Below are 27,557 nucleotides of genomic sequence, written 5' to 3'. Positions count from 1 at the left end.
GCGCCCTGCTCTCTCTCGCGCGCGCCCCGCTCTCTCTCGCGCGCGCCCGCTCTCTCTCGCGCGCGCCCGCTCTCTCTCGCGCGCGCCCGCTCTCTCTCGCGCGCGCCCGCTCTCTCTCGCGCGCGCCCGCTCTCTCTCGCGCGCGCCCGCTCTCTCTCGCGCGCGCCCCGCTCTCTCTCGCGCGCGCCCGCTCTCTCTCGCGCGCGCCCGCTCTCTCTCGCGCGCGCCCGCTCTCTCTCGCGCGCGCCCGCTCTCTCTCGCGCGCGCCCGCTCTCTCTCGCGCGCGCCCGCTCTCTCTCGCGCGCGCCCGCTCTCTCTCGCGCGCGCCCGCTCTCTCTCGCGCGCGCCCGCTCTCTCTCGCGCGCGCCCGCTCTCTCGCGCGCGCGCCCCGCTCTCTCGCGCGCGCGCCCGCTCTCTCGCGCGCGCGCCCCCTCTCTCGCGCGCGCGCCCCCTCTCTCGCGCGCGCGCCCCCTCTCCCTCGCGCGCGGCCCCCTCTCCCTCACGCGCGCCCCCTCTCCCTCACGCACGCCCGCTTTCTCTCTCACGCACGCCCGCTCTCTCTCTCACGCACGCCCGCTCTCTCTCTCGCACGCCCACACACACACACACTCTCTCTCACGGGCGCCCACTCTCTCACACACACACACACACTCTCTCACACACACCCGTAAGCATTATATATCACGGAGAAACAATGAGGGCAAATCACACCTTCACACTCTCATGCAAACACTCCCTCTCACACACACCAGTCACTGAGCAGTAAGCAGTTAAATACGTGTTTCATGTCTCAGAGGGACAGTGAGGGTAAAACACACTCTCGCCACTCTCACATACTCACACACTCCAGTAACTGAGCAGTGAGCAGCAAAATATGTTGTATATGATAGACAGACAGTGAGGATAAAACACACACTCGCACACTCTCCAACACCTGTTACTGAGCAGTAAAATGTGTTATATATCACAGAGATGATGTGGAGATGCCACCGTTGGACTAGGGTGAGCACAGTAAGAAGTCTTACACCAGGTTAAAGTCCAAAAGGTTTGTTCCAATTACCCACCTGTTGAACTTTAACCTGGTGTTGCAAGACTTCTTACTGATGTCACAGAGGGACAGTGAGGGTACAAAACACGCTCACACACGCTCTCCCCATACACTCTCTCTCACACACACCGGTTTCTGAGCAGTAAGCAGTAAAATATGTTATAGAACAAAGAACAAAGGAAATTACAGCACTGGAACAGGCCCTTCAGCCCTCCCAGCCTGCGCCGATCCAGATCCTTTATCTAAACCTGTCTTATACTTCCCTCTGTTCCCCGACCGTTCATATATTTGTCTAGATGCATCTTAAATGATGCTAGCGTGCCCGCCTCTACCACCTCTGCTGGCAAGGCGTTTCAGGCGCCCACTACCCTCGTGTAAAAAACTTTCCACGCACATCTCCCTTAAACCTTCCCCCTCTCACCTTGAAATCATGACCCCTTGTAATTGACACCCCCACTCTTGGAAAAAGCTTGTTGCTATCCACCCTGTATATACCTCTCATAATTTTGTAGACCTCAATCAGGCCCCCCTCAACCTCCGTCTTTCCAAAGAAAACAATCCTAATCTACTCAACCTTTCTTCATAGCTAGCAACATCCTGGTGAACCTCCTCTGCACCCTCTCTAAAACATCCACATCCTTTTGGTAATGTGGCGACCAGAACTGCACGCAGTATTCCAAATGTAGCCTAAATGTTGTCCTATACAACTGTAACTTGACCTGCCGACTCTTGTACTCAATACCTCGTCCGATGAAGGCAAGCATGCTGTATGCCTTCTTGACCAGTCTATCGACCTGCGTTGCCACCTTCAGGGTACAATGGACCTGAAATCTCAGATCTCTCTGTACATCGATTTTCCCCACGACTCTTCCATTTACCGTATAGTCCGCTCTTGAATTAGATCTTCCAAAATGCATCACCTCGCATTTGCCTGGATTGAACTCCACCTGCCATTTCTCTGCCCAACTCTCCAATCTATATATATTTGCCTGTATTCTCTGACAGTCCTCCTCGCTATCTGCAACTCCACCAATCTTAGTATCACCTGCAAACGTGCTAATCAGACCACCTATACCTTCATCCAGATCATTTATGTATATCACAAACAACAGTGGTCTGAGCATGGATCCCTGTGGAACACCACTAGTCACCGCTCTCCATTTTGAGACACACCCTTCCATCACTACTCTCTGTCTCCTGTTGCCCAGCCAGTTCTTTATCCATCTAGCTAGTACACCCTGAACCCCATACGATTTCACTTTTTCCATCAACCTGCCATGGGAAACTTTATCCAACGCTTTACTGAAGTCCATGTATATGACATCTACAGCCCTTCCCTCATCAATTAACATTGTCACTTCCTCAAACAATTCTATGAGGTTTGTAAGACATGACGTTCCCTGCACAAAACCATGCTGCCTATCGCTGATAAATCTATTTTCTTCCAAATGTGAATGGGTCCTGTCCCTCAGTATCTTCTCCAACAGTTTGCCTACCACTGACGTCAAGCACACAGGTCTATAATTGCCTGTATTATCCCTGCTACCCTTCTTAAACAAAGGGACAACATTAGCAATTCTCCAGTCCGTCGCAACGTCACCCGTGCTCAAGGATACTGCAAAGATATCTGTTAAGGCCCCAGCTATTTTGTCCCTCACTTCCCTCAGAAACCTGGGATAGATCCCATTCGGACCTGGGGACTTGTCCACCTGAATGAAAATGAAATGAAATGAATGAATGAAATGAAATGAAAATGAAATGAAAATCGCTTATTGTCACAAGTAGGCTTCAATTAAGTTCCTGTGAAAAGCCCCTAGTCACCACATTCCGGCGCCTGTTCGGGGAGGCTGTTACGGGAATTGAACCGTGCTGCTGGCCTGCCTTGGTCTGCTTTCAAAGCCAGCGATTTAACCCAGTGTGCTAAACAGCCCCTTTAATGCCTTTTAGAATACCCAAAACTTCCCCCTTACTTATGCCGACTTGACCTAGAGTATTTAATCATCCATCCCTAGCCTCAACATCCGTCATATCCCTCTCCTTGGTGAATACCGATGCAAAGTACTCATTAAGAATCTCACCCATTTCCTCTGACTCCACGCATAAATCCCCTGTTTTGTCTTTGAGTGGGCCAATCCTTTCTCTAGTTACCCTCTTGCTCCTTATATACGAATAAAAGGCTTTGGGATTTTCCTTAACCCTGTTTGCCAAAGATATTTCATGACCCCTTTTAGCCCTCTTTGTTGCGCGTTTGAGATTTGTCCCACTTTCCCGATATTCCTCCAAAGCTTCATCAGTTTTAAGTCACCTAGATCTTATGCATGCTTCCTTTTTCATTTTAGCTAGTCTCACAATTCCACCCGTCATCCATGGTTCCCTAATCTTGCCATATCTATCCCTCATTTTCACAGGGGCATGTCTGTCCTGCACTCTAATCGACCTTTCCTGAAAAGACTCCCACATTTCAAATGTGGATTTACCCTTAAACAGCTGCTCCCAATCCACATTCCCTAGCTCCTGTCGAATTTTGTTAAACTTGGCCTTTCCCCAATTTAGTACTCTTCCTTTAGGACCACTTTCGTCTTTGTCCATGAGTATTCTAAAACTTACGGAATTGTGATCGGTATTCCCAAAGTAATCACCGACTGAAACTTCAACCACATGGCCGGGATCATTCTCCAATACCAGGCCCAGTATGGCCCCTTCCCGAGTTGGACTATTTACACACTGCTCTAAAAAACTCTCCTGGATGCTCCTTACAAATTCTGCTCCATCTACGCCTCCAACACTACATGAGTCCCATTCAATATTGGGGAAGCTAAAATCTCCCATCACAACCACCCTATTGCTCCTACATTTTTCTATAATTTGTCTACATATTTGTACCTCTACTTCACGCTCGCTTTTGGGAGGCCTGTAGTAAAGTCCCAACAATGTTACTGCACCCTTCCTATTTCTTAGCCCTACCCATATTGCCTCGGTGCTCGAATCCTCCATCGTGCCCTCCTTAATCACAGCTGTGATATCATCTCTGACCAGTAATGCAACTCCTCCACTCCTTTTCCCTCCCTCTCTATCCCTCCTGAAGCATCTATACCCTGGGATATTTAGTTGCCAGTTTTGCCCTTCCCTCAACCAAGTCTCAGTAATACCAATAACATCATATTCCCAGGTACTAACCAAGCCCTAAGTTCATCTGCCTTACCTGCTACACTTCTCGCATTGAAACCTCTGTCCCTTTGCGTTCATCATCTCTTCCCTGTCTACCCTTCCCCTTAGCCACATTGAGTTTATTATCTAGTACCTTACTGGCTTTAGTTGCTGCCTCTTTACGACCTCTAACGTCCTAATCTGGTCCCCATCCCCCTGCCACATTAGTTTAAAACCTCCACAACAGTGTTAGCAAAAGCGCACTCTAGGACATTGGTTCCAGTCCTGCCCAGGTGTCGACCATCCAATTTGTAATGGTCCCACTGCCCCCTGAACCGGTTCCAATGTCCAAAAAATCTGAAACCCTCCCTCCTGCACCATCTCTCAAGCCACGTATTAACTCTGACTATTCTTGAATTTCTAATCTGACTGTCTCGTGGCACTGGTAGCAATCCTGAGATTACTACCTTTGAGGTCCTACTTTTTAACTTGTCTCCTAACTCCCTAAATTCTGATTGTAGGACCTCATCCCGTTTTTTACCTATATCTTTGGTGCCTATATGCACCACGACAACTGGCTGTTCACCCTCCCCCTTCATTATTTCCTGCAGCCGATCTGAGATAACCCTGACCCGTGCACCCGGGAGGCAACATACCATTCGGGAGTCTCATTTTCGACCACAGAAATGCCTGTCTATTCCCCTTACGATTGAATCCCCTATGACTATAGCCCTGCCAGTCTTTTTCCCGCCCTTCTGTGCAGCAGAGCCAGCCATGGTGCCATGAGCCTGGCTACTACTGCCTTCCCCTGGAGAGTCATCTCCCCTAACAGTATCCAAAACGGTATACCTGTTTTGGAGGGAGATGGCTGCAGGGGACACCTGTACTGCCTTCCTGCCCTTTCTCTGCCTTTTGGTCACCCATTCGCTGTCGCCCTTACCAATCCTAATCTGCGGTGTGACCAACTCACTGAACGTGCTATCCACGACCTCCTCAGCATCGCGGATGCTCCAAACTGAGTCCATCCGCAGCTCCAGAGCCATCATGCGGTCTAAAAGGAGCTGCAGCTGGACACACTTCCTGCACATGAAGGAGTCAGGAGCATCTGCCGTGACCCTGAACTCCCACGTAGAGCAAGAGGAGCATAACACGGGTCTGGGATCACCTGCCATTTTTACACCCCCAGCAGTAAATTTGAAAGAAAAAATGTACATCTCTTCTCAGTAAGCACAGACTCAGCAACCACTGCGCCCCGCACGATAACACCTAATGGAAAAGAAAAACTACTTACCAGTCAAGCCAATCATTTACCTGCAGGCTGTGACATCACAGTTCAACGTCTTTCTACTTCTACCTGCCCTCAAGTATCCCTCTTGATCTTTACTCGGCTGGGATCCTTACAGAGATTGTCTTCTTTTTTTTTTTGGTTAGAGGAGGAGGTAGGGAGGGAAACACTGAAGAAGTGTTTCGGGTTTAACTGTCACTTGACAACAGCTCTTCCACAAACCACCTTTTGGATGCAGTGATCGCAATGTACAGATGCAAATTGTCCCCACAACAGCCAATCAGCAGCTCCGCTCTATTGGGCCGTGCTGGATGCTTGCCTTGACTTGAACACCGAGGGTGTCTTGCTCAGGTACACTTTCTGGATGCAGTGACCGCAATGCGGTCTATATGATAGACAGACAGTGAGGATAAAACACAGTCACACACCTGTTACTGAGCAGTAAAATATGTTATATATCACAGAGACAATGAAGGTAAAACACACTCTCTCTCCCCACACACTCACACTCATGCAGATTATTTCTCACACTCGCACACTCCCTCACACAGACTGACACACTTTCTTGTATATGCTCCCTCACACACTCACACTCTTTCATATTCTCACACTTTCAGATACTCACACTCAATGTCACAACAGTAACTGACTAATAAGCAGTACAATGTGCATCATATATCATAGAGAACAAATGATGGTAAACCACACACTCACACTCTCTCTCACACACACCAGTATCTGGGCAGGAACAGTAAAATATGTTTTATATATCAAAGAGAGATAATGAGGGTAAAATGCAAACATGCTCACAAACACACATGCTCACACACGCACTCTCTCATACACACGCACTCTCTCATACACACGCACTCTCTCATACACACGCAGTCTCTCATACACATGCACTCTCTCATAAACACACACTCTCTCATACACACGCACTCTCTCTCATACACATGCACTCACGTACACACGCTCTCGCACTCACTCTCACACAGGCACTCACTCTCATACACGCACAGAGCGAGTCAGTGAGGGTAATACACACTTTCACACACAATAATGCGGTTAGATGCCAAGAGAGAAGATCAAACCAAGCTAGAGTCACAGACAGACTGTCGACGGTTGTGGCAAGGACTAAACAACATAACGGGCTACAAAGCGAAGCCGAACAGTATATCTTGCAGCAGCGCACCCCTCCCCGAGGAACTTAATGCATTCTATGCTCGGTTCGAGCAGGTAACCAACAATCCGCTGGCGAGTGCCCCAGCAGCCCATAATTCACCCATACCCACCATCACAGCTTCCGAAGTCAGATTGGCCTTCCTGAAAGTGAACCCTTGGAAGGCGACGGGCCCAGACGGGATCCCTGGTCGTGCACTCAGAGACTGCGCGGAGCAGCTGGCAGAGATATTCGCGGACATCTTTAACCTGTCCCTACTCCACTCCAAGGTCCCCACCTGCTTCAAGAAGACCACCATCATACCGGTACCAAAGAAGAACCAGGCAACGTGCCTCAATGACTACTGACCAGTGGCCCTGACTTCAGTCGTAATGAAGTGCTTTGAGAGGTTGATCATGAAGCACATCACCTCCATACTCCCAGAACGCCTTGATCCACTGCAATTCGCATACCACTGCAACCGGTCCACACCAGGCACCATTTCCCTGGCCCTACACTCATCCCTAGAGCATCTATTTATTGACTACAGCTCCGCATTCAACACCATAATCCCAGCCAAGCTCATATCAAAGCTCCAAAACCTAGGACTTGGCTCCCCACTCTGCAACTGGATCTTCGATTTTCTGACCAACAGACCACAATCAGTAAGACTGAACAACAACACCTCCTCCACAATAGTCCTCAACACTGGCACCCCGCAAGGCTGCATACTCAGCCCCCTACTCTACTCCCTGTACACACATGACTGCGTGGCAAAACTTGGTTCCAACTCCATCTACAAGTTTGCTGACGATACGAACATAGTGGGCCATATCTCGAATAACGACGAGTCCGAATACAGGAGGGAGATAGAGAACATAGTGGAGTGGTGTAGCGACAACAATTTCTCCCTCAATGCCAGCAAAACTAAAGAGCTGGTAAATGACTTCAGGAAGCAAAGTACTGTACACACCCCTGTCAGCATCAACGGGGCCGAGGTGGAGATGGTTAGCAGTTTCAAATTCCTGGGGGTTCACATCTCCAAAAATCTGTCCTGGTCCACCCACGTCGACGCTACCACCAAGAAAGCGCAACAGCGCCTATACTTCCTCAGGAAACTAAGGAAATTCGACATGTCCACATTAACCCTTACCAACTTTTACAGATGCACCAATAAAAGCATCCTATCGGGCTGCATCACAGCCTGGTATGGCAACTGCTCGACCCTGGACCGCAAGAAACTTCAGAGAGTAGTGAACACAGCCCAGTCCATCACACAAACCTGCCGCCCATCCATTGACTCCATCTACACCTCCCGTTGCCTGGGGAAAGCGGGCAGCATAATCAATAATCCCTCCCACCCGGCTTATTCACTCTTCCAACTTCTTCCATCGGGCAGGAGATACAGAAGTCTGACAACACGCACGAACAGACTCAAAAACTGCTTCTTCCCCACTGTTATCAGACTCCGAAATGACCCTCTTATGGACTGACCTCATTAACACTACACCCTGTATGCTTCATCCGATGCCAGTGCTTATGTAGTTACATTGTATATGTTGTGTTGCCCTATTATGTATTTTCTTTTATTCCCTTTTCTTTTCATGTACTTAATGATCTGTTGAGCTGCTCGCAGTAAAAGGTATTTTTCTGCGAGCAGCTCAACAGATCATTAAGTACATGAAAAGAAAAGGAAATAAAAGAAAATACATAATAAGGCAACACAAGGTACACAATGTAACTACATAGACACCGGCATCGGGTGAAGCATACAGGGTGTAGTGTTAATGAGGTCAGTCCATAAGAGGGTCGTTTAGGAGTCTGGTAACAGTGGGGAAGAAGCTGTTTTTGAGTCTGTTTGTGCGTGTTACCAGACTTTTGTGTCTCCTGCCCAATGGAAGAAGTTGGAAGAGTGAGTAAGCCGGGTGGGAGGGGTCTTTGATTGTGCTTGTCGCTTTCCCCAGGCAGCGGGAGGTGGAGATGGAGTCAATGAATGGGATGTGATGGACTGGGCTGTGTTCACGACTCTCTGAAGTGTCTTGCGGGTTTGGGCCGAGCGGTTGCCATACCAGGCCGTGATGCAGCAGCTAGGATGCTTTCTATGGTGCATCTGTAAAAGTTGGTAAGAGTTAATGTGGACATGCCGAATTTCCTTAGTTTCCTGAGGAAGTAAAGGCCCTGTTGAGATTTCTTGGTGATAGCGTTGATGTGGGTGGACCAGGACAGATTTTTGGAGCGGTGTACTAGGAATTTGAAACTGCTAACCATATCCACCTCGGCCTCATAGAAACTGACAGGGGTGTGTACCATTCTTTGCCTTCTGAAGACAATGAAGGGCAGCACGGTAGCATGGTGGTTAGCACAATTGCTTCACAGCTCCAGGGTCCCAGTTTCGATTCCCGGCGTGGGTCAGTGTCTGTGCGGAGTCTGCACGTTCTCCCCGTGTGTGCGTGGATTTCCTCCGGGTGCTCCGGTTTCCTCCCACAGTCCAAAGATGTGCAGGTTAGGTGGATTGGCCATAATAAATTGCCCTTAGTGTCCAAAATTGCCCTTAGTGTTGGGTGGGGTTACTGGGTTATGGGGATAGGGTGGAGGTGTGGGCTTGGGGAGGGTGCTCTTTCAAAGAGTCGGTGCAGTCTCGATGGGCCGAATGGCCTCTTTCTGCACTGTAAATTCTATGATTCTTTAGTTTTGCTGGCATTGAGGGAGAGGTTGTTGTCGCTGCACCACTCCACTAGATTCTCAATCTCCCTCCTGCATTCTGAGTCGTCGTTATTCGCGATCCGGCCCACTATGGTCGCATCGTCTGCAAACGTGTAGATGGAGTTGGAACCAAATTTTCCACTCAGTCGTGTGTGTACAGGGAGTATAGTAAGGGGCTAAGTAGGCAGCCTTGTGGGGCCCAAATATTAGAGCTAACATTAGAGCAAATATGGAGGAAAATTTCAGAGAAGAGGAAAAGTAATAGGGTTGTGATAGTGGGAACAGTGGGGGATCTCAACTTCCCCAATATGAACTGGGGTAGTCATAGTGCGAAAGGTTTAGAGGGAGCGGAATTCTTTAAATACATCCATGAGAACTTTTTAAGCCAGTACGTAGAAGGACAGACAAGAGAGGGGCGGTCTTGGACTTCACTTTCAGTAACGAAGCTGGACAAGTGGTTGAAGTATCGTTGGGGGAGCATTTTGCAGACAGTGATCATAACTTCATTAGATTCAAGATAGTCATGGAAAAGGACAAGGATGGACCTGAGATCAAAGTTCACAACTGGAGGAAGGCTGATTTGAATCAGATCAGATCTGATTTGGCCAGAGTGGATCGGGAGCAGACACCTTTAGGTAAATCTGTGACAGAACAGTGGGACACATTCAACAAGGAAATAGGGAGAGTACACGGCCAACATGTTCCAATCAAGAAAAGGGTGGGACCAACATATCTAGTCAACCATGAATATTGAGAGATATACAGCGTTGGATAAGTAGAAAAGGGGAGGCTTGTGGCAGATATCGAGGGCTCAAAACAGCAGAAGCGAAATGGATTGAATGTTTCGAAGAGGTGAACAGGTGTGTAGATGAGTGAAATGCATTTGACGTAATCTACTTGGACTTCAGCAAGGCTTTTCATCAGGTCCCACATGGGTGACTGATGTGAAGACACATGCCCAAGGGACCGAAGGAAATTTGGCAAATTGGATCCAAAATTGCTGAGTGGCAGGAAGCAGAGGCTGTTGGTGGAGGAGTGTTTTTCTAACAATAATAATTGCTTATTGTCACAAGTAGGCTTCAATGAAGTTACTGTGAAAAGCACCAAGTCGCCACATTCCGGCACCAGTTCGGGGAGGCCGGTACGGGAATTGAACCTTCGCGACTGGCATTGTTCTGCATTACATGCCAGCTGCTTAGTCCACTGTGCTAAACCAGTCCAGAGCCTCTGATTGGAAGATCGTGTCCAGTGGTTTCCCACAGGGATCAGTGTTGAGGCCCTGGCTGTTTGTGGTTGATACAAATGCTTTAGATATGAATATAGGAGGGTTGATCAGTAAGTTTGCTGCTAATATGAAATTTGGTGGGGTGGTAAATATTGAGGAGGATAGCCTCCGAATACAGGAGGACACAGATGGACTGATCAGTGGCAAACGGAATTCAATCTGGAAGAGATGCACTTGGGCAGGACAAACAAGACAAGAAAATACATGATAAATGGCAGGACGCTGGGAGGCACGAAGGACCGGAGGGATCTTGGTGTGCATGTACACCAGTACCTTAAGGTAGCAGAGCAGCTGGATACAATGGTTAAGGAAGCCTATGGCAGTGTGGATCCATCTTTTTAACCGGGGTCCCATTTTTACCAACCGGCCATCCTTCGGGACCAACGCTGGGCGGCCTTTGCGACCATCGCCGGCTGATCTTCGCGACCCACCATTTTCACTTGACTTTAATGTGACAGGTGAGCCTGCTTGGTCCCCACGATCTCACTTGCTTTGTTATTCAATGTTACATTTCTGATAATGACTCCAGCTGATGATTGAAGATCTCACTGCATCCGTTGAAAAAATTACAGAGGTTTGTCCTCGAACTCACCATGTTTATTCTTCAAACATCTTTGACAATTTGAGGTTTTAAACATTCATTTGCCAGTAATTCCCTGTATGTAACACCCATGAAATTTGACTCCTGATTGCAGTGGCACAATTTATAAACCCACCCCTCAAATAATCATCATTGTGCTGCTTTGTTCCTGTTTTCAGCTTCTTCATGGGTTGTTCACCAGAGGCCCTGGAGTTCACTCCAGCACTGCTGGCAGCAGCAAAATGGAGGAATCTCTCTCGGGCCCAGAACACGTGATGTCAGCGTAAGTGGCGTGTGACCTGCAGTCTGCCAGCGCTTCCACTGGGAGGACTCGAGAATTTGCTGAAAATAACTGGCATAGGACAGTGCACTGACATCAGGAGGAGCCGGTACACCTTGCGCGCTAGATGATAAGGCAGGCATGCGCGGGATGGCCGTTAATCTCAAACAGCCATAACGGCCGGCACTTTTAAAAGCTGGTCGTGACCATTGGCCATTCCTCCCGCAATCTGGATCACCGCCAACATCCTGGAACCTTCCTGAGATCCAGCCACAGGTCACAACCCTGAGCTTGAAAATGCCAGGCCTATGGTACCACAGTCTATATTAGCCGAGGCATAGAGTTTACGAACACGCAGGTTCTGCTGGAACTGTAAAACGTTGGTAAGGCTTCAGCTACAGTAATACTCACACTCACACACTGTATCAGAGAGTGAGTAAATCCCACACTCTCACACTGTATCAGAGAGTGAGTAAATCCCCCCCACACACACTGTATCAGAGAGTGAGTAAATCACACACTCTCACACTGTATCAGAGAGTGTGAGTAAATCCCACACTCACACACTGTATCAGAGAGTGAGTAAATCCCACACTCACACACTGTATCAGAGAGTGAGTAAATCCCACACTCACACACTGTATCAGAGAGTGAGTAAATCCCACACTCACACACTGTATCAGAGAGCGAGTAAATCCCACACTCACATCCTGTGTCAGAGAGTGAGTAAATCCCACACTCTCACACTGTATCAGAGTGAGTAAATCCCACACTCTCACACTGTATCAGAGAGTGAGTAAATTCCCCACATAAAACGCTGTATCAGAGAGTGAGTAAATCTCACACTCACACACAGTATCAGAGAGGGAGGAAATCCCACTCTCACATACTGTATCAGAGAGTGAGTAAATCCCACACACACCATCAGAGAGTGAGTAAATCCCACACTCACACACTGTATCAGAGAGTGAGTAAATCCCACACACACACTGTATCAGAAAGTGAGTAAATCCCACACTCACAGACTGTTCAGAGAGCAAGTAAATCCCACACACACACTGTATCAGAGAGTGAGTAAACCCCACACACACACACTGTATCAGAGAGTGAGGAAATCCCACACTCACACTGTATCAGAGAGTGAATAAATCACACACTGTATCAGAGAGTGAGTAAACCCCACACTCACACACTGTATCAGAGAGCAAGTAAATCCCACACACACACTGTATCAGAGAGTGAGTAAATCCCACAGACACACTATCAGAGTTTGTAAATCCCACACTCACACACTGTATCAGATAGTGAGTAAATTCCACACTCACACACTGTATCAGAGAGTGAGTAAATCCCACACTCTCACACTGTATCAGAGAGTGAGGAAATCCCACACTCACACACTGTATCAGAGAGTGAGGAAATCCCCCACACACACACACTGTATCAGAGAGTGAGGAAATCCCACACTCACACACTGTATCAGAGAGTGAGTAAATCCCACACTCACACACTGTATTAGAGAGTGAGTAAATCCCACAAACACACTATCAGAGTGAGTAAATCCCACACTCACACACTGTATCAGAGAGTGAGTAAATCCCACACTCACACACTGTATCAGAGAGTGAGTAAATCCCACACAAACACACTGTATCAGAGAGTGAGTAAATCCCACACTCACACTGTATCAGAGAGTGAGTAAATCCCACACTCACACACTGTATCAGAGAGTGAGTAAATCACACACTCACACACTGTATCAGAGTGAGTAAATCCCACACTCACACACTGTATCAGAGAGTGAGTAAATCCCACACTCACACTGTATCAGAGAGTGAGTAATTCCCACACCCACACACTGTATCAGAGAGTGAGTAAATCCCACTCACACACTGTATCAGAGAGTGAGTAAATCCCACACTCACACACTGTATCAGAGAGTGAGTAAATCTCACACTCACACACTGTATCAGAGAGTGAGTAAATCCCACACACACACTATATCAGAGAGTGAGTAAATCCCACAGACACACTGTGTCAGAGAGTGAGTACATCCCACACTCGCACACTGTATCAGAGAGTGAGTAAATCCCACACTCACACACTGTATCACACTCACACTCACATATTACAAGACACTCACAGTTCTTGAATGAACCCCACAGTCCTGCACATTCCCTCTGTGGTGAAGAGTCCCTCTCACCGACAGACAAGTGACTTTTCCCGGTGGATCTTTACACACTGACAAACTGGGACTGGGGACATTGTTTCTGAAATATAGTTCATGTTTGTATAAGATGGTTTCTGATTGGTGGAAAATCCTAATTTTGACTGGTCTGCTTTTATATTTAATCAAATAAACAGAACATAACTGGCTGTCCTCATGTTCACAATGTCCAATCACAATCATTCCTTTCCCCATTCCTCATTAGCATAGATGTGAGGCTCTGTCTATTTAATCAGCGCTCGGAAGGGGTTTGCTTTATTTCTGGGTGATATTGACGATGGCTGACGAGAAGAAACCAACATCGAAACCAGCTTCCAAGAAGGGAGCCAAGAAAGTCATTAAGAAACCGGCAGTAAAGGGCGGCAAGAAGCGGCGAAGGTCGAGGAAGGAGAGTTACTCCATCTACATCTACAAAGTGATGAAGCAGGTTCACCCCGACACCGGCATCTCCTCCAAGGCCATGAGCATCATGAACTCGTTCGTCAACGATATTTTCGAGCGCATCGCGGGTGAGGCTTCCCGCCTGGCCCATTACAACAAGCGCAGCACCATCAGCTCCCGGGAGATCCAGACCGCCGTGCGCCTGCTGCTGCCCGGGGAACTGGCCAAGCACGCCGTGTCGGAAGGGACAAAGGCGGTGACCAAGTACACCAGCTCCAAGTAAAACTCCACAATGGATTGAAAACCACCCCAAACACAACGGCTCTTTTAAGAGCCACCCACAATCTCTGTGAAAAAGCTGCACCATCTTTTCCCGCATTGACTTGATGAGAAATCTCTTTGTGGAGGATAGAGATTTGTCCCGTTCCAGAATGTTGTGAATGTGGCTTCATACCCGCCCGTCACAGACAGTTTCACACAGAACAGAATCAAACTGAATTGAGAGCGGATTTTAAACCCAGTCTGGTATTTATGACGGACAATGAGGAGAAACACAATTTCAGGAGGTAATTATTTCAATTTAATGATAACTATATTCAGAGTTTAACAACTAGTGAGTTAAATTCATCAGGAAATTATTATTTTTTTCTCTCGGGTGATGTGTTTCCCGCTCCCGGAACAGAGTAAAGGCGGGAATGAAGAGGTTATTTTCGGGCTGATCTGTTTATTCCGCAGTTTTCCCAGGAGACGGAATCAGCGAGATTTGAGCACACACAGGGCCTGAGTCCATTGCAGCGCTTTAAGATCTGCCTCTCCCCGGCCCTCCCTATTCTCCGGACACAAAGCTGCCTGTTCCACCGGCTGGATAGAGTCGGGGATTCTCTCCACACTTCCCAGTGTAACATTCCCGGCCGCTTTCAGGAGAGAGGCTCAGAAATCAGCCCTTTCTCTCTGTCCCTGTGAAGCCTGTGTGAAGGAGTTGGTTGGTAATCTCGATGTTTCTGCTTTTGCAGTGAGCTGAGATTTGCTCCGTTTTAAATTGCTGAACGGGGTCTTATTACCGCCGGTTACAGAGAAGAGATTGACAAATTCAATCTGTTACTAAAATAGCGCCCGGATTCTGGGATGGAAAAATCAATAAACAGATCACCAAGTGTGAGATTCAAATAGTTTCCTGAACATTGAGCCGTTCCGTTATTTGGGTTTTCCTGAACTGAAATTGGCGGGAGTTTCGAATTTGAAAATGTCAGCCAATCAAAACTCCACATTCTTCTCCCTGGCCTGTGATTGGTTAATGGTTGACTGTCCTTTAGTTTTTAAATATCATTTGTTTCCACAGACAAATACCAGAATCTTCTGAAGATGAATAAATGTGATGTTTCCTCCACACAAGTTACAGGGAAGAGTGTCTCCACCTCCTTCCCACACACATTGTCACTGACAGAGCAAAGAGACACAGACAGGTCATCAGTTCCACAGTCTCAGGCAGCAGAAACTGTTCCAGAGACACATTTTCAACCCATCAATCAAACAGCAGGAGAGACAGACGCTGTGTCCATGTCACCCTAACTCAGTACCACTGACAGGAGGCCCCATAAATCCCAGTGCAAATTCTCACCCATTCTCATCATCACTGTATCAGTTCCACAATGGAGCAGCTTAGTGAAATAATCAATATCAGAGAAAACTGACACATGGTTTCAGGTTAAGGATTACACAATTAACCGTAATAATGTACTCTGAGATTCGAGTTAAATACCAGTTACATCACTCACATCAGGGGTGGCTGTACTAATCCTCAGAGTGCGTCCTCACAAATACATTAGCTGCAAACACAAATATCAGGTGCATTCTCAGATTGAGATATGCTGAAAGCGACAAAGATACAAACTGATTCTTGTTTAAAACCCACCTAGTTTATGAAAATAAAAGATACAATATAATTTTGCTGACTATGAACTGAGATGTAATTTGCAAACTATTGGAAAATTCTCACTGAATCTGTCCCTGATGGAAGATACTGTATCAATTCCAGACTGTGGTCCATTTTACATTCATGTCAAAATTCTGACTCAGAATCAGATTGAGTGGCACAGATCAAATCAATGTGTACAACCTGAGTTAAACTTCCAGAGCAATCCAGTATCAGGTTGAAGGTTACATTATCTTTCACAATTGTGTTCTGATATTAAATGCTGGTCCAAAACTCTCGCATTGTTTGCTTCAAACCTCCCACAGCAATGGTTTCTTTCAGTGCTGGAAATTTACGTGGATTGAATGCAAACTTATAAACTGTCCCAGAGATTGAAATGTCACATCCTGAACCGCATCCTCCCACTGAGTCACAGAGCCTGACAGGTACAGGATAATCCTCAAACACATATTCAGACTAAGATCCATCATCACACTGAGTCCTGCAGTGTGACAGATGCAGGATATTTCATAGACACATGTTCAGAGTAGGATCTGAACGCATTGCGCAGGTCAAGGAGACACAGCCTGAGTGAGTGAGACACAGACAGAGTGAGAATTTGGTAATTTGGTGCAGTGAGGTAACCAGGAAAGGTAAGTGGTTAATCTAATTTTGCTGTTTTTCAGTTAAAAGTGCAGTGTAGATTAGTGTCTGATTGGCTGAAGCTGCCCCCACCCTAATTGCTGAGAGGCAGTTATCTGGCAGTCACCTGAGGCCTGTTGAGGGGCACAAAGGTACACATTGTATTCTTCTCTTTGAAGTTTTAGTGTGAGTCATCCTAAAGTCTGTATAAAAGACAGACAGAAAGTGAACTTAGTAAGCATTGCGCAGGTCAAGGAGACACAGCCTGAGTGAGTGAGACACAGACAGAGTGAGAATTTGGTGCAGTGAGGTAATTCGGTGAAGAGTGGGAGAAGGTGCTTTTTCCCGGCTGTTTTGTTCTCTCTCTTTTTTCGGGCCTAATTTCGGGAGCCGTTCGGAGGAGGAGGAGCAGTCTCTGTGAGGATAAAAACCTAACGGTAACTTCGTTTTCCAGTTTTTTCCCCCCAAAAGTGACGGCAGAGGGAAGCTGTGATCTGATTGGTTGATAGCAAATCTGCCCCAAATTTAAAAAAAAACACAGCTAAACTCGGACACTTAAATTAAACTAATTAATTAATTAGTGATGGCTGGTCAGGTGATGTGCTTGAGCTGCTTGATGTGGGAGCTGGCAGATCCCATTGCGAGCTGCAGCGATCACATCTGCTGTAAGTGTTGGCTGCTCGAAGAGCTCCGGCTCAGAGTTGATGACCTGGAGTCTGAGTTTCAAACACTGAGGCACATCCGGGAGGGGGAGACTTACCTGGACACTGTGTTTCAGGAGGCAGTTACACCTGTCAGAGTAAGTAGTTTAAATCCTGCCCGTGGCCACGGACAGCAGGGTGTGACTGCAAGTCAGGCAGGTAAAGGGAACCAGCAGTCAGGAACTCAGGAGCCTCATCCCTTGACCCTGTCCAACAGGTATGAGGCACTTGCTCCCTGTGTGGATGGCGAACAGGGCTGCAGGAAGGATGAGTCAGCTGACCAAGGCACCATGGTTCAGCAGGCCATTCAAGGGGAGGGAGTAAATAGGCAAGTTGTAGTTGTAGGGGATTCTATTATCAGGGGGATAGATAGTATCATTTGTGAGCAGGATAAAGAGTCCCGCATGGTATGTTGCCTGCCCGGTGCTAGGGTGCGGGACATCTCTGACCGGCTTGAAAGGATACTGGAGAGGGAGGGGGAGGATCCAGTTGTTGTGGTCCATGTCGGTACCAACAACATAGGCAAGTCTAGGAAAGAGGACCTGTTTAGAGATTATAAAGAGCTAGGATTCAAATTAAAAAACAGGTCCTCAAGGGTCATAATCTCCGGATTACTGCCTGAGCCACATGCAAATTGGCATAGGGAGGCAAGAATAAGGGAAGTTAACACTTGGCTGAAAGAGTGGTGTGGGAAAGAGGGGTTCCTTTTCATGGGACACTGGCATAGTTTTGGGACAGGGGGGACCTATACCGTTGGGATGGTCTCCACCTGAACCGAGCTGGGACCAGTGTTCTGGCGAAAAGAGTAAATAGGGTAGTCAATCGGACTTTAAACTAGAGATTGGGGGGGAAGGGAAAGTCAGGGAACCAAGAGATGAAGTAATCAGTGGGAAGCGTAGCTGCCTAGGAATACAAAAAAGCACGAAAAGACAAAACTCAGGAGAGGTTACAAGAGTCCCCATCCCACAAAATATGACACAGTGTATGGAAAGGCTCAGTAAACCAAAGTCCACCACACTATGAAAACAAAAAGGGACGGTCAATAGAGAATTAAAGGTGCTATATTTAAATGCGCGCAGTGTACGGAACAAGGTAGATGAGCTTGTGGCCCAGATTGTGACTGGCAGGTATGATGTGGTAGGCATCACAGAGACGTGGTTGCAGGGGTTTCAGGACTGGCATTTAAACATCCAGGGATTCACAACCTATGGAAAAGACAGAGAAGTGGACAGAGGGGGCAGGGTTGCCTTGTTAATTAGCAATGAAATTAAATCAATAGCACTCAACGACAGAGGGTCAGATGATGTGGCGTCTGTGTGGGTAGAGTTGAGGAACCACAATGGCAAAAAAACCATAATGGGAGTTATGTACAGGCCTCCTAACAGTGGTCAGGACCGGGGGCACAAAATGCACCACGAAATAGAAAGGGCATGTCAGAAAGGCAAGGTCACAGTGATCATGGGGGACTTCAATATGCAGGTGGACTGGGTAAATAATGCTGCCAGTGGACCCAAGGAAAGGGAATTCATTGAATGTTTACAGGAGGGCTTTTTGGAACAGCTTGTGATGGAGCCCACGAGGGAACAGGCCATTCTGGACTTAGTGTTATGTAATGAGCCAGACTTGATTAAAGATCTTAAAGTAAGGGAACATTTAGGAGGCAGTGATCATAATATGGTAGAATTCAATCTTCAATTTGAAAGAAAGAAGGTAGAATCAGATGTAAAGGTGTTACAGTTAAATAAAGGTAACTACATGGGCATGAGGGAGGAACTGACGAAAATCGACTGGGAGCAGAGCCTAGTGGGAAAGACAGTAGAACAGCAATGGCAGGAGTTTCTGGGAGTAATTGAGGACACAGTACAGAGGTTCATCCCAAAGAAAAGAAAGGTTATCAGAGGGGGGATTAGGCAGCCATGGCTGACAAAGGAAGATAGGGAATGCATCAAAGCGAAAGAGAAAGCCTATAATGTGGAAAGAGTAGTGGGAAGTCAGAAGATTGGGAAGGCTACAAAAACAAACAGAGGATAACAAAGAGAGAAATAAGGAAAGAGAGGATCAATTATGAAGGTAGGCTAGCCAGTAACTTTAGGAATGACAGCAAAGGTTTCTTTAAATACATTAAAAACAAACGGGAGGCAAAAGTAGACATTGGGCCGCTCCAAAATGACGCTGGTAATCTAGTGATGGGAGACAAGGAAATAGGTGAGAAACTAAATAGGTACTTTGCATCAGTCTCCACAGTAGAAGAAATGAGTAATATCCCAACAATTCCGGAGAGTCAGGGGCAGAGTTGAATATGGTAGCCATCACAAAGGAGAAAGTGCTAGAGAAACTAAGAGGTCTAAAAATTGATAAATATCCGGGCCCAGATGGGCTACATCCTAGAGTTCTAAAGGAGATAGCTGAAGAAATAGTGGAGGCGTTAGTTATGATCTTTCAAAAGTCACTGAAGTCACGGAAAGTCCCAGAGGATTGGAAAATCGCTGTTGTAACCCCCCTGTTCGAGAAGGGAACAAGGAAAAAGATGGAAACTTATAGGCCAATTAGCCTAACCTCGGTTGTTGGCAAGATTCTAGAATCCATTGTTGAGGATGAGATTTCTAAATTCTTGGAAGTGCAGGGTCAGATTAGGACAAGTCAGCATGGATTTAGTAAGGGGCGGTCGTGCCTGACAAACCTGTTAGAGTTCTTTGAAGAGATAACAAATAGGTTAGACCAAGGAGAGCCAATGGATGTTATCTATCTTGACTTCCAAAAGGCCTTTGAGAAGGTGCCTCACGGGAGACTGCTGAGTAAAATAAGGGCCCATGGTCTTCGAGGCAAGGTACTAACATGGATTGACGATTGGCTGTCAGGCAGAAGGCAGAGAGTTGGGATAAAAGGTTCTTTTTCAGAATGGCAACCGGTGACGAGTGGTGTCCCGCAGGGTTCAGTGTTGGGGCCGCTGTTCTCTTTATATATTAACGATCTAGAAGACGGGACTGAGGGCATTCTGGCTAAGTTTGCCGATGATACAAAGATAGGTGGAGGGGCAGGTAGTATGGAGGAGGTGGGGAGGCTGCAGAACGATTTAGACAGTTTAGGAGAGTGGTCCAAGAAATGGCTGATGAAATTCAACGTGCGCAAGTGCGAGGTCTTGCACTTTGGAAAAAGGAATAGAGGCATGGACTATTTTCTAAACGGTGACAAAATTCATAAATGACTGAGGATCCTGGGATTATATTCATTGGAATTTAGGAGGTTGAGGGGAGATCTAATAGAAACTTACAAGATAATGAATGGCTTAGATCGGGTGGACGTAGGGAAGTTGTTTCCATTAGCAGGGGAGACAAGGACCCGGGAGCACAGCCTTAGAATAAAAGGGAGTCACTTTAGAACAGAGCTGAGGAGAAATTTCTTCAGCCAGAGAGTGGTGGTTCTGTGGAATTCATTGCCACAGAGGGCGGTGGAGGTCGGGACGTTGAGTTTCTTTAAGACAGAAGTTGATAAATTCTTGATTTCTCGAGGAATTAAGGGCTATGGAGAGAGAGCTGGTAAATGGAGTTGAAATCAGCCATGATTGAATGGTGGAGTGGACTCGATGTGCCGAATGGCCTTACTTCCGCTCCTATGTCTTATGGTCTTATGATCCATCCTCACACTGAGTCCTGGAGCATGACAGATTCAGGATTACTCTCAAACGGTTGTTCAGAGTAAGCTGCTGAAAGACACTGTACTCACTCATAAATAGCAATCACAAAAAGCAATCAGACTCAACAATTGTACCTCTGAGAGATTTAGAAATGGTTAAAAGACTCTCAGAGAGGAAACAATAATGACATACAATTGGAAGACTGTGCGCGCACACACAAGCATACACATGCACAGGTATTCACACACAGCTCTACACACGTACACACACAGTGTACAGGCCCACACATATTATACACACAGTTGCACACACACGGATACACAAACATACACACAGGTATAATATACACGTGTACACACACAGTATACAGGGTCACACACATTATACACACACAGTTGTACACACCCGCACATACATGTATACACACACAGGCACATAAACATTCACACATATTTTCAGACACACACACATATATAGAAACACGCATGTACTCACAGACACAGATATACACAGAGACAGATACATTACATCAGAGAAATAATTAATCCAGCTGCAGTGAAGTAACAGAGATATAGTTCTAATACATGATGGTGAGTGGCTGGAGGAGAGCCTCCAGGTCGCGGTGTCGGCCGCCCTTGTCCCTCTCTAGATGGTGGTGGATGTGGGTTTGGAAGGTGTTGCCAAAGGAGCCTTGGTGACTTCCTGCAGTGAATCCTGTAGCTGGTATACACGCTGCCACTCTGCATCAGTGGTGGAGCGAGTGAGTGTTTATGGATGGGGTGCCGATCAAGCAGGATGCTTTGTCCTAGATGGTGTCAAACCTATTCAGTGTTGTTGAAATTGCAACTGTTAAAGGAGATGGAAATTATTCCAATACATTCCTGATTTATGCTGTGTCGACAGGGTTTGGGGAGTCAGTGAGTGAGTGCCTCGCCACAGGAGTCCGAGTCTTTGGCCTGCCTTCTAGCCACAGTGTTTATATGACCAGTTCAGTTTCTGCCCAATGGCAATCAGTCAGATGTTGGCAGTGGGGTTTCAGTGATGGGAATTCCGGTGAATGTCAAGGGGCGATGGTTAGATTCTCACTTATTAGAGATGGTCTTTCCTGGAACTTTTCAGCCCAAGCCTGGATATTGTCCAGGATTGCTGCATTTGGACATGGACTGTTTCATTAACAGAAGAGTTGTGAATAGTGCTGAACATTCTGCAATCATGGAAAGCCTGTGTGTGTTTGCAGCATTTACAGCGTGTGTCCTGTGGGAGTAAATGCCATTTCAGACATTGGTTGCACAAATTAAGTGTTTGCTGGAACCCCCTTCCAGCCGAGTAAAAAACCCGTTTCCTGGAAAGAAATGTCAGATAGACTTGTGGTGAGAAGCTAAATGTTTCTTTTGACTGTAACGGAAAGTATAAAAAACAACTAGCAGAGAATGGTTTCGATCCATCGACCTCTGAGTTATGGGCCCAGCACGCTTCAGCTGCGCCACTCTGCTCCATATTTGTTACTGCATTGAAGCGACACAATTCCTTACTTCCGCAATGTTGTTCATCAGGACCACATGTGCTCGACAGCGCACCCTGGCGGCACAATTCCACTGTGCAACTCACCAACAATGCAACACACACACACACACACAGCAGCTGGACACTGTCACCTTACACAAGATAACACACATCGACTGACTGGTCATATATAGAAAGTGTTCCCATTAAGTTCCAGTGTTCTCTGTCTTCAGGTGATGTCCCGGAGGACTGGAGAATAGCCAATGTTGTTCCTTTGTTTAAGAAGGGGAGCAAGGATAATGCAGGGACCTACAGATCGGTGAGTCTTACATCAGTCGTAGGGAAATTACTGGAGAGAATTCTTCGAGACAGGATCTACTCCCATTTGGAAACAAATGGATGCATTAGAGAGAGGCAGCACGGTTTTGTGAAGGGGAGGTCATGTCGCACTAACTTGATAGAATTTTTGGAAGAGGTCACAAAGATGATTGATGCAGCGAGGGCAGTGGATGTTGTCTATATGGACTTCAGTAAAGCATTTGACAAGGTCCCTCATGGCAGACTGGTACAAAAGGTGAAGTCACAGGGGATCAGGGGTGAGCTAACAAGATGGATACAGACCTGGCTAGGTCATAGAAGGCAGAGAGTAGCAATGGAAGGGTGCGTTTCTGACTGGAGGGCTATGTCTGGTGGTGTCCCGCAGGGATCAGTGCTGGGATCTTTGCTGTTCGTAGTATATATAAATGATTTGGAGAAAAATGTAACGGGTCTGATTAGTAAGATTGCAGACGAAAAAAGGTTGGTGGAATTACGGATAGCGATGAGGACTGTCAGAGGATACAGCAGGATTTAGATCGTTTGGAGACTTGGGTGGAGAGATGGCAGATGGAGTTTAATCCGGACAAATGTGAGGTAATGCATTTTAGAAGGTCTAATGCAGGTAGGGAATATACAGTGAATGGTAGAACCCTCAAGTGTATTGACAGTCAGAGAGATCGAGGTGTACAGGTCCACAGGTCACTGAAAGGGGCAACACAGGTGGAGAAGGTAGTCAAGAAGGCATATGGCATGCTTGCCTTCATTGGCCGGGGCATTGAGTATAAGAATTGGCAAGTCATGTTGCAGCTGTGTAGGACCTTAGTTAGGCCACACATGGAGTATAGTGTTCAATTCTGGTCGCCACACTACCAGAAGGATGTGGAGGCTTTAGAGAGGGTGCAGAAAAAATTTGCCAGGATGTTGCCTGGTATGGAGGGCATTATGGAGGGCATTAGCTATGAGGAGCAGTTCAATAAATTTGGTTTGTTCTCACTGGAACGACGGAGGTTGAGGGGTGACCTGAAAGTGGTCTACAAAATTATGAGGGGCATAGACAGAGTGGATAGTCAGAGGCTTTTTCCCAGGGTAGAGGGGTCAATTACTGGGGGGCATAGGTTTAAGGTGTGAGAGGCAAGGTTTACAGGAGATGTATGAGGCAAGTTTTTTTACACAGAGGCTAGTGGGTGCCTGGAACTCGCTGCCAGATGAGGTGGTGGAAGCAGGGACGATAGTGACATTCAAGGGCATCTTGACAAATACATGAATAGGATGGGAATATAGGGAGACGGACCCAGGAAGACTAGAAGATTTTAGTTCAGGTGGGCAACATGGTCGGCTCAGGCTTGGAGGGCCGAAGGGCCTGTTCCTCTGCTGTACTTTTCTTTGTCTTTGTTCTTTGTTGTAAAATCTCCCCTCTTTCCTCTTGTGTGACTGTGTTATCTGCATCTTCACTCTGTTATTGACAGGTCTTCCCTGATGTTAATTAAACTGCTTTCCGATATTTCAGTATATTCTCTACCGCTGAACTGTGATTTCTACTGTGGAACCGAGATCTCTACTGTGTAACTGCTCTCTGCTGTGGAATATGATCTCTGCTGTGAACTGTGCCTCTGCTGGGAAACGGCGACCTCTCCTGTGGAAATGTGCTCTCTGCTGTGTTACTGTGTTATCTGCTGTGAAACTGTGCTCTCTGCTGTGTTACTGTGTTCTCTGCTGTGTTACTGTGTTCTCTGCTGTGGGACTGTGTTCTCTGCCGTGAACTGTGCGCTCTGCTGAGAAACTACGATCTCTCCAGTGGAAATGTACTCTCTGCTGTGAAACTGTGCGCTCTGCTAGGGAAACGTGGACCAGATGTGATGCAGCTGAGGATGCTGAGTGATGTAACGTGGACATGGTGAAGTTACTGGCCAGACATTTCCGAATTCTATTTTTGTTTTGAATGGACAGCTACAATCCACGTGTTTATTCCAGGACACAACAATGAATAAAAATGAATCAGTGCTGAGCAGATTCTAACATCCCACACCTCCAGTTTGTTCTTATTGAGAACCCCGTCCTCGATGGAAGCTTTTGCTCTCCGAATCAGACCACCACCTCCTGGGAATACAGCAGCGATACCTCCAAGATCTGATCTGTAACAGAATCACAGAATAATAGTGTCCCCTCGTGACTGAGGGGAACAGGTGCTCCCTATCCGCCCTGTCTATACCTATCATAATCTTGTACACCTCGATGAGTTCACCCCTCAGTCATCTCTTTTCCTGCGTGAGAGAGAAAACAAGCCTATCCACCTCTCTTCATATCCTAAATGTTCCATCCCAAGCACCATCCTGCTGAATCACCTCTGCAACCCACCCAGTGCAGTCACATATTTCCTAGAATGTGGTGACCAGAATTGCACACGGTACTCCAGCTGTGACCTCCCCAACATTCTATACAACTCCACCATGACCTCTCTGCTTTTGTAATCCATGCCCCGATTGATAAAGACAAATATCTCAAATGTCTTTTCCACCACCCTATTAACCTGCCCTTCTGCCTTCAGAGATCTATGGACAAACACTCCAAGGTCCGTTTGTTCCTCAGGACTTCCCAGTGTCAGGCCATTCACATTAATCCAATAATAATAATATTATATTCTTTGTTGTCACAAATAGGCTTATATTAACACTGCAATGAAGTTACTGCGAAAATCCCTACCAAATGGATCACATCTAATTTTGCAGCGTGAAATTTCATCAGCCACTTTTCTGCCCATTTGACCATCCCGTCTGTATCTTCCTGTAACTCAAGACACTCAACCGCACTGTGAGCTTGAAACTCAGTGAAAGGATTTCACCCTCCTCTCGGAACCTGATCACCACCTCAATCCCAACATTCAGCTTGGGTGGGCAGACAAGACAACGTCCTTCCCGCAGGCTCCCCAGCACAGACTGGATAATATCCCAAACTCGTATCCTGCTATTGTCACATTGCTCCACCACCTTGTTCTCTTCACAAAACGCCAGGAATCTCAGACCAATTCTTCAGACCTTTGATTCTCTCTTCAAACAACATCTTGTCCCTGATTAAGTCCATCTTGAGAAGAGGGGCTCGGTATTCTGAGTTTCTCTGCAGACATCCGGTTGCTGTTGATGGACCAAAAGAGGCCTCGCGCCTGAAAGAAAGCCTCTCTCACAGCCCTGTGAGCATGTCTCCATTAGACGGTGCAGTCAACACCTGCAGAGTAGATAACAATGGAGAGAAGTGTGAGCAATTTCAGCGTCACAATTCTCTGGAAATAGAATTCAAAATATAATATTACTGAAAATACTGAACTGATCCTCTGGGAGCAGGACTCAAGTCAAAGGGGAAAGTCCAGTGGATTTTTAGTGGAAAGATTTAACAACTGGATGATGGCAGCTGAAATCAGTCATTGCGTTACAATCTCTGTAGATATTCTACTGAATTTAAACCTGCAAAAGGCATATTTTCCGACTAGAAATCCAACACATTTCCCCCTGTTGTGGAGGAAGTTCTCAATCGCACAGGTGGTCAAACGGAATAAGGCTGGGCTGGGATTTGAGTCCAGATTTGTCTTTAGGGAACAGACACTTGACCGGACGAAGGTACAGAGTCTGAGGATGTTCAGCTAATCACAAGGAAATACGGTACGGATCTGTAGTATCTGTGAAAAGAGAAATGGTTAACATTTCACAACCTGACCTTTCATTGGAACGATCTGTTTCTCTCTCCACAGAAGCTGCCGGATCAACTGAATATTTCCAGCATTTTCTGTCTTTGTTTCAGATTTGCAGCATCCACAGTATTTTGCTTTTGGGTCAAAGGACAATGACTTTCCTTTCCTGCTCTGAGGGTTTTTGCAGGTCCCTCTGGCTGTGATTATCGCTGATTCGGCCAAACATTTACAATCTATCATTAATTGACCGCGAGAATGGGCGGTGAGGGGATTCTGGAACCGCTGCAAGTCCATATGGTGTATGTCCACACACAGCGCTGTTAGGGAGGGGTTCCAGGTTTGGATGGTGCCTCGCGGAGGAAAAGTCAATTTCTGGAGTGGGATTCGAGCCCTGACCTCCAGAGGAGACTGCGACCTGCGCTCGGCCAACCTGACGTAGTCGAAAGGTTAGGTGCGTTTGGGCCGAAATCGGGTGCTCTTTCCGAGGGTCGGTGCCGACTCGATGGGCCGAATGGCCTCCTTCTGCACTTGAGGTATTCTATGATTACTGAAATAGGATGAAAATGGCAGCATCAGCACACAAGGACAAGTTAAGGTCTCAGGCCAGAGTAAGTGTCCTGTGTAATGACACATAGAATGTACATTTATTGTGGACTGGTGCCGTCTCCTGGCTGAACCGGAGCCGTGCGACACGAACACTTTCATTCAGGAGCATTTTAAATTGGAGTGAAATAACTTACGCAAATTAAGTATTTGTTACGAAACAGTAAATCAAACTGATCTAAAGAACCAAAAGGACACGTCTTCAATCAGTGAGCGATGGTGGTATAGTGGTGAGCATAGCTGCCTTCCAAGCAGTTGACCCGGGTTCGATTCCCGGCCATCGCAATAATAAATTGGAAACTTTGCACCTTTTCGTGAGTTTCAAACTGAGGAAGGAAAAAGGTTCTCACTCAGAATTTAGTGGCAAGTACAGCGAGGAGTGAAATAAGTAACTTTCTCATCATTTTTAATGTGGTTTCAATATGGACAGTGTTCCACTATTCACTGCCCAAGCCCTCCGACAAAAC

The 27,557-nt window shown here is 46.8% G+C and overlaps 1 protein-coding gene, 1 long non-coding RNA gene and 1 other non-coding gene across 3 annotated transcripts in view; all 3 read left to right on the top strand.

Moving 5' to 3' along the window:
* The window catches only part of LOC140400072 (uncharacterized), a 121,265-nt gene extending 96,434 nt beyond the window's left edge, over positions 1-24,831 (top strand). The window contains exon 2 of the long non-coding RNA XR_011938032.1: positions 24,275-24,831. This is a non-coding gene — a long non-coding RNA (uncharacterized lncRNA). The remainder of the gene's footprint in view (positions 1-24,274) is intronic.
* LOC140400071 (histone H2B-like) overlaps positions 1-24,831 on the top strand; it is a 31,309-nt gene extending 6,478 nt beyond the window's left edge. Inside the window, exons 3-5 of the mRNA XM_072489552.1 lie at positions 13,923-14,664; positions 22,724-22,809; positions 24,316-24,831. Coding sequence (XP_072345653.1) covers positions 13,995-14,381 — 387 coding nt within the window. The 5' untranslated portion in view covers positions 13,923-13,994 and the 3' untranslated portion in view covers positions 14,382-14,664; positions 22,724-22,809; positions 24,316-24,831. The remainder of the gene's footprint in view (positions 1-13,922; positions 14,665-22,723; positions 22,810-24,315) is intronic.
* A 2,472-nt stretch (positions 24,832-27,303) lies between these two features.
* On the top strand, positions 27,304-27,375 carry trnag-ucc (transfer RNA glycine (anticodon UCC)). Its single transcript has one exon. It is a non-coding gene; the product is annotated as a tRNA-Gly (tRNA).
* The last annotated feature ends 182 nt before the right edge of the window (positions 27,376-27,557 follow it).

The sequence above is a fragment of the Scyliorhinus torazame genome, chromosome 24 (genome assembly GCF_047496885.1).
Source record: "Scyliorhinus torazame isolate Kashiwa2021f chromosome 24, sScyTor2.1, whole genome shotgun sequence".
Classification (NCBI taxonomy): domain Eukaryota; kingdom Metazoa; phylum Chordata; class Chondrichthyes; order Carcharhiniformes; family Scyliorhinidae; genus Scyliorhinus; species Scyliorhinus torazame.
This window is presented reverse-complemented; position numbering and strand designations above follow the sequence as displayed.